Source organism: Silurus meridionalis, chromosome 5 (assembly GCF_014805685.1).
Source record: "Silurus meridionalis isolate SWU-2019-XX chromosome 5, ASM1480568v1, whole genome shotgun sequence".
Taxonomy (NCBI): Eukaryota; Metazoa; Chordata; class Actinopteri; order Siluriformes; family Siluridae; genus Silurus; species Silurus meridionalis.
In genome coordinates this window covers 8,821,989-8,834,129 of record NC_060888.1, presented here as the reverse complement: position 1 = coordinate 8,834,129, position 12,141 = coordinate 8,821,989, and the positions used below count along the sequence as shown (strand labels likewise).

General features: G+C 37.1%; 1 protein-coding gene across 5 annotated transcripts in view; it reads left to right on the top strand.

Moving 5' to 3' along the window:
- Nucleotides 1-12,135, top strand: part of znf185 (zinc finger protein 185 with LIM domain) — a 20,648-nt gene extending 8,513 nt beyond the window's left edge. For 4 of the 5 annotated variants that reach the window (XM_046848763.1, XM_046848762.1, XM_046848761.1 and 1 more), the window contains 19 exons: nt 276-341; nt 618-674; nt 1,788-1,871; nt 2,016-2,099; nt 2,754-2,810; nt 3,009-3,065; nt 4,269-4,352; nt 4,465-4,539; nt 4,910-4,960; nt 5,058-5,093; nt 5,243-5,290; nt 5,564-5,632; nt 6,035-6,067; nt 8,216-8,281; nt 8,409-8,480; nt 9,026-9,082; nt 9,509-9,565; nt 9,795-9,900; nt 11,656-12,135. In XM_046848763.1, the coding sequence (XP_046704719.1) occupies nt 276-341; nt 618-674; nt 1,788-1,871; nt 2,016-2,099; nt 2,754-2,810; nt 3,009-3,065; nt 4,269-4,352; nt 4,465-4,539; nt 4,910-4,960; nt 5,058-5,093; nt 5,243-5,290; nt 5,564-5,632; nt 6,035-6,067; nt 8,216-8,281; nt 8,409-8,480; nt 9,026-9,082; nt 9,509-9,565; nt 9,795-9,900; nt 11,656-11,754 (1,258 nt within the window). In that variant the 3' untranslated portion in view covers nt 11,755-12,135. The remainder of the gene's footprint in view (nt 1-275; nt 342-617; nt 675-1,787; nt 1,872-2,015; nt 2,100-2,753; nt 2,811-3,008; nt 3,066-4,268; nt 4,353-4,464; nt 4,540-4,909; nt 4,961-5,057; nt 5,094-5,242; nt 5,291-5,563; nt 5,633-6,034; nt 6,068-8,215; nt 8,282-8,408; nt 8,481-9,025; nt 9,083-9,508; nt 9,566-9,794; nt 9,901-11,655) is intronic. The other variant, XM_046848760.1, reaches the window with a different exon arrangement.
- The last annotated feature ends 6 nt before the right edge of the window (nt 12,136-12,141 follow it).

Genomic DNA, 12,141 nt, shown 5'->3' with positions numbered 1-12,141 from the left:
TGAATCAATAAGGCATGCATTCTTACACTTATTCATTTCGTGTCCTCGATGCACTTGTCAAAATGTCATATTTATGCCTAATTGTTGTGACATTAAGAACATAATGAACTTGTGCAGTGTTGTATTAGGCAGCAGTAGTATGTGTTGGGAGATACTGTTTAACAGATTAACACTAAACTGCTATGACATTCAAGGTAATGAACTTAAGATGTAGTCTGATGTCTGCTTTCTTATGATTTACTCAAAATGTTTTTTTTCTGTGGCTCTTTATTCAGTATCCCAAAGCCGGTTGAGACGACCAGCACCTTGAATGATAATGATCTTCTGGATCTCTCTGAGAGGTCAGAGTGTTTTTCTTTGTAAAAGCAAGCCAATACACTGAATCCATCAACCAAACATTTATGCTGGTGCTGAATTTTTATAGACTGCCACTGCTTCCATGCACCTTAAACATCTAATAAATCTAGCTGTTGGCAAAATAGCCACAAGACGGCGCTAAAGGTCTATTCATGTTTTGATTGGGTGAAGGTTTAATTTCAACTGCAGATATATCATGTGCATATTAATGTGTTATCCTGCATATATTTATGTACCTTTTTTATTTTTTTCATGTTTAGTACGCCACCGAAATTGGTGAATCCCATCCCTACCACCACTGACCAGCTGGCAGGAGGGTAAAGACTTTGTGCTATTCTCTACTTTCCCATTAACTCATAGCTCTTGATTTTACAGCAAAACAGGCATAATGTGTTTAATTTTAAATACTCAGTGTTCCAGCCTGCCAAAATGGTGACATGTTTACATTTTCTACTATATATGCTTATGAAAAATAGACGCTTCTGATTTTCTTTTGCACATTAACTAATCTACAAGTAAAGGTCTGTCCTTTTAAAATGCAAGAAATGTTACACTTAAAGTGAAAAGGAAGATTTTTTTCTTCGTCTTATGTCTATTTTGCTTCGGCTTGAAAACCTGATCAAAGTCCTAGATTCATTTTGTGAGGAATCGCACTGACCGTAGGTTACAAGGTTTAACACCCCAACATGATTGTTGAAGGAAGTAGCTAAAATCATTTCCATGATGTTTGATAAAATGGAAAGGATTTTCACTATATTTCGAAGATTGACTGTGGGGATTTTTTTTCCAGCTACAAGAGCATTAGTGAGGTCAGGTACTGGTGTTGGGAGAGGTAGTCTTGGGTGCCATTAGCTTCCCAGTATATCCCAAAAGGTGTTCAGGTGGTAACTTCTACTCCAAATATGTATTCACAGAGTTTGCTTTTTGCACAGGGGTCTTGTTAGGCGGGAAAAGGTTTGTTTCAGTGAAGAGGAACAATTTTCTACAGAATACAAAAGACATTCTATATAATTGTGTGCTTCCAAATAATTGGCAACAGTTTGGGGAAGAACTGTTTAATCGTTTGTCTTGCTCAGGTCAGGGTATATGTTATGTACTCAGCCCAAGCTTATTATACATTCATGGCATTTGGCAGACACCCTTACCCAGAGCGACTTACAAATATCTCTTTCATCCTACGGAGGAGGTCAGGATTAAGGACCTTGCTCAAGGGCCCAACAATTTCATCTTGGCAGTGCTAGTATTTTAACTCGACCTTCCAATCAGAAGTCCAACATCTTAACCACTCAGCTCCCAAAACACCTGACACAAGCATTACTCGAGATTGTATAAAATATCTTGAATTGGAATAGAATAAACGTCTGGACCTTTGTAAGTGCTCTAAGACACTTGTGCTTACAACTGAGGTGAATCATTGACTATTTCTGCAGCTCTCTACTCAAGACAGAGAAGACTAAAGAATCTCTGGATCTGCTTGCTGTTGATATTATTCCTATTGATACCAATACTGACAAGTAAGCAAGAATCTTTATGTTGGGAGGTATTTTTTTTGTCTTGTTTGATGTATTTATCTAAAACCTTGGAGATTTACCAAGAGGATAAAACAGAAATATTTCAGTGTTTCATTGATGTGCTCATCTCTCTGATCTCCTGCTCAGATTAAGCACGAATAAAACAAATACCAAAACTGACATAACACAAACTGTGGTGCAGACCAAGAAGGATGTAAAGGATGTGAAGAGGTAATTCTTTCTTTCATTTTTTTTTTTTTTTTTAAAGAAATCTAGTCAAATGCTTTCACAACATCTGGCACTTATCTAAAATGACTTACAGAAGTGTCTCTATCCTCATGCACATCCTCATGTTAGTTCAAATATGTAAGTGGATGCGAATACTATCAAGTTCATACAGTGAGTCAGTGCAACCAAAAATTGTGCAAGACTAGTACAAGACAAGATTTTTATTATTTTTTTGCATTTAGTGGGGGTGTAAATTTGAAGACAGTGTTCAAATAGCCAGGAGAGACTCATTCTACCACTTACATGTCTTACTTGTAACCATCTGAAAGGATAGTAGGCCTTGCCTTGGCATGAAGGCTTGAAGGGAACATGATGCAAAGCAGGGTTATGTGTTGCAGAAACTGAAGTCTTCATGCAAAAACTTTTATTTAAGCAAGTGAAAATATCTGAAATGCAGGCACAGTTCAAATCAAATGATTTTTAAGCTCATTTTTTTAATGATTGTATTATTCTGCATTATTAATGCAAACTATTTTGTTCACATAGACAACCAGAGCTTTATTAATGCTCTGACATTATCATGTGTTATTTGACAATAATAATGTGCTATCACCAATGTGTTAACATTCTCACTTGTTTTTTTTTTTTCACCGTAAGCACACAAGAGAATTTGGTAAACCCCGTCCCCACCAGCACTGACCTGCTGATAGGAGGGTGAGAAACTATGTTTGTCACAATTTTCTCAGTTTTAAATGATTGTATTATTATGCTTTATTAAAGCAAACTATTTTGTTTAAATAGACCACCAGAGCTTTATTAATGCTCTGACATTATCATGTGTTATATGACAAAATAATGTGCTATCACCAATGTGTTAACATTCTCACTTCCTTTTTTTTTTTCCACCTTAAGCACAAAACAGAATTTGGTAAACCCCGTCCCCACCACCACTGACCTGCTGATAGGAGGGTGAGAAACTATGTCACAATTTTCTCATTAACCATCTTCATTTTCACTTTAAATAAATATAATAACGCAAAAAAATACTGAATATGTACAACTTGGGAAAACCCTTCATGTGGTGCAGTTTTGATAATTTTTGTTTGGCTACCTCTAAAACTGAAAAGGAAAAAAAAGTTTTGTTTATAAAGATAGACACCTGATTAGATGATGTGTATATGCTTTTCTGAACATTTCAACTCCACATTCAGTCCTAATTTGCTATTATAATAACCTCCACCCTTGGTGTGAAGATGTCCAAATACAGTTTGTGAAGATTTGTGATCATTCAGCCACAAGGGTGTTAGTAAACTCCGGTACTGACGTGTGGTCAGGATGCCTGGGGTGCAGTCAGTGTGGGAATTCATCCCAAAGGTCTTTAATGGGTTGAAGTCAGAGCTCTATAGCAGGCCACTCAAGATCTTCCACGCTGACCCTTGTACACCATGTCTTCATGGAGCTGGCTACAGTGTGTGCACAACGGAATTGTCAAACTGGAACATGTTTGGTAATTTAAGTGAAGGGAAGATTTAATGCTACTGCATCCTATAAAGTTGTGTCTACAACTTTGTTGTGGAAAAGTCAGGTGTCCAAATACTTTTTTCTATATACTGTATATGTCAGAAGAAGTATTGGTAAGAAGCACGCAAAAGCCACATTAAACCACTCTTTACCACATCATGGCACCTGTTAGTGGGGGCAGCAAGTGAACATTTTGTCCTCAAAGTTGATGTGTTAGAAGCAGGAAAAATGGGCAAGTGTTAGGATTTGAGCGAGTTTGATAAAGGCAAAACAACTGGTTCAGAGCATCTCCAAAACTGCAGCTCTTGTGGGGTGTTCCTGGTCTGTAGTGGTTAGAAAGTGGTCCAAGGAAGGACCAGTGGCAAACTGGCAACAGGGTCATGGGTGGCCAAGGCACATTAATGCACATGGGAGGGAACGCTGGTCCATGTGGTCCGATTCAAAATATGAGCTACTGTAGCATAAACTGCTGAAGAAGTTAATGCTCCAAGAGTCAGGACTGTTTTGGCAGCAAAAGGGGGACCAACACAATATTAGGCAGGTGGTCATAAAGGTTATGCCTGATCGGTGGACACAAGGTTATACCTGGGCAGTGCGTCTAGTGTTAGCATGCCATGTCATGTCTGAGCATATTCCTGGCTATTTTCTCAGTTCTTTGCCCCAAACAAAGAAGACTAGTGAATCTCTGGACCTGCTGGCTTATGATGTCATCCCTATTGACACCAACAAGGACAAGTGAGCATTATTGTTTTGTGTTTGCTACAGATTATAAGCTAAAAAAAAAAAAAAAGCAAGAATTTTTTAGGTCAAACCCCTCAAACTTAATGTTTTCCCTTATTTATTCTAGACTCAGCACAGACAAAACACAGAGCAAAGTGGAGACAACGACAACTATCATACAGACCAAGACGGTCCAGGAAGGGTATGACCGATTTTCTTTCACCATGATTTTATTACAGTTTTGCAAATTCTGCAAAATTCAAGATGCTATTTGGTGTTCATCAGGTTCATGCAATCCTTTAGCTAGTTTTCCCCAGATTGGTTTTATACAGTCTTAATTGAGATTTATTTGAATCCAATTCTGCTAATGCAACATGTTAAATTAAGAACAATTTGCACATAACAGAAAAGATCCAATGGCAGAGTAATAGATGAGAATATGTCTATCGAGTGGAGACTAAGTGGAATCCCCTATTAACAATCACATCACAAATTAATTTGCATGAGCCAAAGTGCTTTCTCGCCTTTGAGGGTGAAATCGGTGTCAATTATTTTGTTTGTTTTTGTTTCAGCTCTGTCGATCCATTCGATCCGTTTCCGATTGTGAAAGAGTCCACAAAGAGGTAATGATTTGGGCTTAAAGGTGCCAATGCAGGCAATCATCTGTGTACACATCACACCTATTACAAATGCAACACCTTCTCTCTCTTTCTCTGGCAGCTCTGTAGAGCTCTTTGATCCTCTTCTGTCCAACAGGTACGTGTGCACACAGAATGACTGAGCATGCTGCTGAATGATTTCCAAATGGAAATTTTCTCATAACCAATAATGCATTTTTTTTTAAAGAAACAATTGCAAAAATATCAGTACTATTGTAATGTTTGAGCATTAATGCTATTTTTCAGCAACAACAGCCAACAGCAGCAGACAGTTACAGTCACATTCGAGCAGAAGTGAGTCAGCTCTGTTTCTTTTTCCAATTTCTTTCTCTTGCCTCAACACACTGCAATAGTCACTGCTTGTATTATTAATGACCACACTTGGCTTGCTGACCTAGAACTGATTGTACGCTGGTGCTGTCATAAAAATAGCCAGTCTAGACTTCACCAAAAGGCTTCTACTCTTTGCCGCATATCAAGTTACTGCTTCTCGGGCATCACCAGTTTCCTTTCAGTATATACTGGAACTCTTATTTTGATGGTGTTATTCATGTCTTCTGAAACCAGGTCCTCGAAAACTAGCTCGCCATGGGACAAATGGGCGGTTCCCACTATAGACAACGCAACAGAGGACAGGTAAACAGCACGTCTTTACAGGCACAGTTTTCCTTTGTATTGTTAAAATGGCTGTCTTTGAAATTGCCTTTGAAATACTCTAACAGAACATATTATGGAGGTGTTGAAGGAGCTGTTTACTGCATGCAAGGCAAATTGTAATTGCGGTGAAAATAACGACACCAATCAAAGTCACCATACCAGTGGTTGAAAGTACAATTACAACAAGCTACAATTCTACATGTGCCTGGATGGTTGTTTTTCAAGCAAATAAGAAAAAAAAACATTGAAAAGAAAGAAAATATGAAAGAAAGCAGATCTAAAGATGTTTCCAGTCAACAACCCTTGGTATTTATTGGTTGGTTTGTTTGTTTGTTCAATACATTCATTTATTTATTCCCTGTTTTACTGTTTGTCTTACAGTGAACCTGAGTCAGAGCCAGAGCCAGAGGATAAGTAAGTTCAGCTTTCCTCTGCGTAAACACAACAATATTGAATTTGGTGTTTGCCCAGAAAAAATACAGAGTAGCTCATTTTGCCATTCATTTAAAATATGCTTACATACGTGCATTAACTGCAATCCTCAGTTCAGGTTTAAGACCTTAGTCAGATTTTGCTAGATGTAGTGCATTGTTTATTGGAACAGATCTTGGTCTGACAAACATTGGAGTACATGTGAAGCTATTATTACATTTATCGCATTTATCCAGAGCGACTTACAATCACCCCTATCTCTTCGACACAACCAAGCAGTGGAGGGTTAAGGGTCTTGCTCAAGGGCCCAGTAGTGGCAGCTTGGTGGTGCTGGGATTTGAACTCATGACCTTCCAAGTCCAATGTCTTAACCACTGTTCCTCATGCAGCAGGAGCACAGTGCAAATACAGTTCAAGAGCTTCAGATAATGTTCACATTGAACTTAGACTGTGGTATGGATGTTGGCAGCCCAGATTCCCGTTCTTAGCTGATATGTGTGTAACCCAGTGTGATCGTATACCGTTTGTCCGCTTGTCTGCTTTGAGGTTTGACCTGTTGTGCATTCTGAGATGCGTTTTTTACACAACACAGGTGTACTGAGTGGTTATTTTAATTACTATAAATCTCCTGTCAGTTCGAACCTATCTGGCAATTATCCTTAAACTGCTCTCGTTGACGTGTTTTTACCCACAGACCTAATGCTCACTTTATGTTGTTGTTGTTGTTTTTTTACACATTTTGGAGTAAACTCTGGGGACAGTTGTGCACGAAAATCCCGGTATTTCAGCAGGTTTCTAAAATGCTCACAATCAGCTCAAACTGTGCTACTAAGCCAGATCCTATTTTCCCCTCCTCTTTTGCTGATTATTCATTATTTTATGCATTTTACTGTTACCACTTGGCTCTCCCATTGGCTAACTGCATGAATGAACAAGGGTCCAGCTGTTACTAATAAAATTCGAGTGTAAATACATTTTTTTAATGTGATTTATACATTAGAGTACAGTTTATCTGGTGCTGCCTTGTTTTACTCCTAGTTTTTGGAAATGTGATGTGTATTATTTATTAGTTTTTTTTATATACACCACATACTATATGAACAGAAGTTGGTGGACAACATGATCATAAGATTTGTATGCGCTTTTAGAAAATCCCATTATACATTTAGTCCCCATTTATTGTTATAATAACCCTCATTCTTCTGGGCAGATTTCACTAGATTTTAGAGTGTGGTTGTGGAGATTTGTGCTCACTCAGCTACAAGGGTGTAAGTAAAGCCAATTATTGATGTAGAGTGAGGATGGCCTGGGGTGCAGTCAGTGTTCCAATTCATCCCAAAGGTGTTCAATAGGGGGTTGGACCAGATCAGATCGCAAGCTACTCAAGATCTTCCACTTCAGCCCATTTTATGCATATCTTCATGGAGCTTGCTTTATGGACAGGTGTACTGTAATGACTCATTTGTGGTAAAACAACCAAAAACTAAATATGGCTGGAAAAGTAGGTAAACTGATTATAGGGCAAAAGCATTGTATACTGTGAGAAAATCTGTCAGTCATGTGAAAATGAAAGTACACCCTTTTTTAAGTCTATGGTTTTATGTATCAGGTCAAAATATAAATCATTTGGTCTTTATCAGGTGTTAGAATTAAATTAATACATCAGAGGAACAACAAAACAAGACATAATACACTGTCATTATTTATTTTACATTACTAAGTACACCTTTAATGTTTCCATAGGTTCCATAGGCTGAATAGCAGCCATGTGCTGTTAATCTAATCCTCTTAATTAATTGATCATCAACAAGTCTGACCACCTCTAAAAAAGCCCAGTGTAGAGCATTTAGATGTGTAACATTATGCCAAGAATAAAAAACATTAGCAATGTTTTAAAAAAAAAAAAAAGCAATTGTTCCTGCCCGATAATTTTTATTATGCAGTGATATGTAACACACATCATAGACTTCAAAAAGGGGTGTACATTGTTTTTTACACCACTGTAAGCTCATTGTGCAAATAAAGCACATTGGACTAATCTCAAATTAGCAAATCAATGTAAAGTGCTGGGCAAAACCCTATATATGTACATAATATACAATGTTATTATCTTATCTTATTTTTGAACAGTATTAACACTGTCTACACCAGAACAGAAGAAAGCAGCATCCCAGCGCTGGATACTGAATCTAAAAAGTGGGTGTTTGCATGACAGATGGCTAACTGTGAATTTTTTGAATCTATAAATGTATAGGTCTATGTAGTCATTCTTTATTTGTTTTACGTCTACTCCTTTTATTTAGTATTATTATTATTTGTTTAGGAATGTTGTCTACGTCAAATCGTACGTGAACTCATCCGATCTGCCCAGATTCAGCACACGCAGATATGACAAGTGAGATACCTGTTGATATTTATATGCAATATATTTTTTATGAGAATTATTACTATTTGTATACCACATTTTTTAAAGTAAATGTGATTTTTATACTTAGGCAAGCATCAAGTGTGTGTAAATGTGAATGAAAGACTTGATTGAATGTGCCGTTATATATACTTTTTTTCCACATTACGTGTAAAATTAAATATGATATCAAATCAATAATTTGACACATTAGGTATTTTTTTTAGCCCTCCTTATGTACATTTCTTCATATCTGTTCTTACTATTTAAAAAAGTCCCTGAAACTGTTATTTGGTGAGTATCAACATTTCAGATGCACAATAAAGGCTCGCTTTGGCTGTTTAAAGTAACCCAAAAGGCTGTAAAAATAAAGCAGGCCAATGTATTACTGCACTAATCATGGGGACACAAAAGCAATCATACTGACGGTTATGTTCATTACATTACTTAGTGCAATTCACCGAGCAGTGTAACGGTCTGAGAAAGAAAAGCTATGATGTATAGATGAGGCCTAATCTCAGTGTTTATGCCCACAGTGAATATGATTATGTGACCTCAAGCTCCAGCAGTTATGCATACAGCAGCCCCTCCAGGTAACTGCACACTAATGCAAATCATTCTGCCCGAATGTCTTTCACATTACGTGTAAAATTAAATATGATATCACATCAATAATTTAAGACACATTAGGTATTTTTTTAGCCCTGTTCTCCTTGTAATGAAAACATCTCGATTCATATTTGTTCTTACTATAAAAGCCCCTGAAACTGCTATTTGGTGATTAGCAACATTTCAGATGCACAATAAAGGCTTTGCATGGCTGTTCATAGTAACCCAAGAGGCTGTAAAAATAAAGCAGGCCAATGTATTACTGCACTAATCATGGGGACACAAAAGCAATCATACTGACGGTTATGTTCATTACATTACTTAGTGCAATTCACCGAGCAGTGTAACGGTCTGAGAAAGAAAAGCTATGATGTATAGAAGAGGCCTAATCTCAGTGTTTATGCCCACAGTGACTATGATTATGTGACCTCAAGCTCCAGCAGTTATGCATACAGCAGCCCCTCCAGGTAACTGAACACTAATGCAAATCATTCTGCCCGAATGGCAACAGAATTATTATGTTTTTGGTAAATGAAAAAGTCTCTCAGGAGTGATTTCTTGAGTCATTTATGAAACAGTTCTTATTATGCAATACGATTGTTACGCTCAGAATCTGTCCAATACTATTCTGTTAACGAAACAACAACAATGCAGCTAATGGTTCCCACTATGTTTTTCCTTGTTTTTTCCCTTTAGCGCTGAGACTATGAGTGCCTGCACCTACTGTGGTGGTCTTGTAGGAAACAATTCCAAGATCACTATTGACCACCTCAACATCTCATGCCACCCTGAATGCTTCAAGGTACATTCTAATACAGTTTAATGTTTATGAATGAGATAATCCATGGCTTTGCTTGGTGACTGGGTGTTTTTTTGCCTCAGCACCATGCATTAAAATAATGTATTGCACAAACTAGCTGTGGATTATCCTTCTAATACAATGGTCAATTGCTAGCACTGACAAGTTAAAGTTTATAAAGAATTACTAACAAAAATGATCAGTGGGTCATTAGATCTATTCAATTGATTTAAATTGTTTTATTTGTATAGCGCAATTGACCCAATGCAGATTTACAGCTATGTAGAGGTTATAAAGTTGGAACATATTAGTTCAGTGCCTAGAAGTTTGTTACTTATAAGTTGATCTCTAATAAGTGAGCCAGAGGCCAATATGGCAAGGACTAACCCTCTGCGATGGCATGAGGAAAAAAACTTAAGAGGAACCAGCTTCATCTGGTTGGCACCGGATGTCCGTTAATTACTGTGCTTCAGTAATCTGTGCTTCAGTGCAGAACTGTTCATGCAAATTGCAGTCCTTAGCCATTGTAGTTGACTGTTCATATTAATTCTAGTTCAAATCAATAGTTTTTGAGTTGCTCAAATTGAAGGATCTTTAGATCTAGAATTCTGCCTGCTTTAAATTACAACACCGAGATAAAGTAGTGTGATAAGAGTACATTTATTTGAATGCTTTATAATAGATAATTATTAGAGAGAGTGAGAATTGCCTTTATCTGTGCAGTTGTCAACCATCTTACACTGTATGTAGCCAATCATAATTGAGCATTTAGAAAGGCTTTTTTTCTTTTTATATAAGTTTTCTATTTATTTATATACTTCAAATTTATCCAACCTTCTTCCTCAAATAACTTGTAAGGAATGTAAGGTTGTTGAAAAAAGTTAACAGTGGGGGGGGGCAAAGCAGAGTAACTGGTACCACCCCAAAGTTAATCATTTTCCAATATCAGCATGTAGAGGAGTGTTTTATTCCTTGTATACCAGAACATGCCAATGACCATTCTGAATTTATTATAACAAACTATATAACGAACTGAGTTATACAATTGAGTTATAGCATCTGTAGACAGTCACTGAATCTCCAGTTCTGTCCAGAAGACTCTTTTACGGTGGAAAATATACAGTTCTTACCAATACCAAGCTCTAAAATGTTAAATACAGAAAGCGTCTCCAAATCAATATATATTTAACATGTGACAGCCATTAAATATTAGTGGTTTACTGTCCACTGTACAATTTAGTACTTCACTATCGAAACCGTAATCTACGCCATCTGGCCACTCAGGATAGATTTGGCAGAGCTGTTATTAAATATTTAATAAAGTTTTTATACACATAAAATGTGCATATTATGCAAACATTTGTGGACACCGGCCAAAAAATATTTTGCTTTTTGTACATCCCATTCCACATTTTATCCCCATTTGCTTTTCTAATAACCTCCACTGTTCTGGGAAGATGTTCCACTAAATTTTGGAGTGTGCTTGTGGAGATATATACTCATTCAGCTGCAAGGGCTTTAGTAAAGTCAGGTACTGATGTAGTCAGAGCTCTATAGCAGCCACTCAAGATTGTGTACCTCCGAATTTGTGGTAACAGTTTGAGGAAGAAGCACATATGACATGAAAAGTCAGGTGTCCCAATACTTTTGTCCAAATAGTGTATTTTTTTCCAAGCAGGTAAATACTGAAAAATAACCAGGACATTTTTTTTTTAACTAATAAACTATATTGACAATGTTTCTCTTTTTGTTCCTCAGTGTGGAATCTGCAGTAAGCCAATGGGCGATTTCATCCACAGTATGTTTTGGCATTGTGGGATGGTCCACTGCGAGAGCTGTTATGCAAATGTTATTTAAGGCGATTGCTTCGTTACTCTGGTAAACACTGTGGTAGCCAGTGTGCCTCGAGATGGTTTAATTCCTGAGATTATCCCCTTGTCCTTTCTGACTCCATTAGAATGTATGTAATGATGTTTAAATTCGTTTACATTCCCAAAACACTTATCCTTTTCTTATATCTGCTTTTGTTTTACTGTAAAAAGTGCCTTTAGCATCCGCATCATGTGTGTTTGGTTGAGTGGGTTTTTCACCGTTTCTACAAATTAGTACCCTCATTTCCTCTTTAAATCATGTAACATTACCAAGAAGTTTTTTTTTCCCTTGTGTTCTTCAGAGGATGAATATACTTTTTAAAACTGTGAATAAATGTGGGGTTGTAAAATGCCTGCTGTTTGTTCACATTTT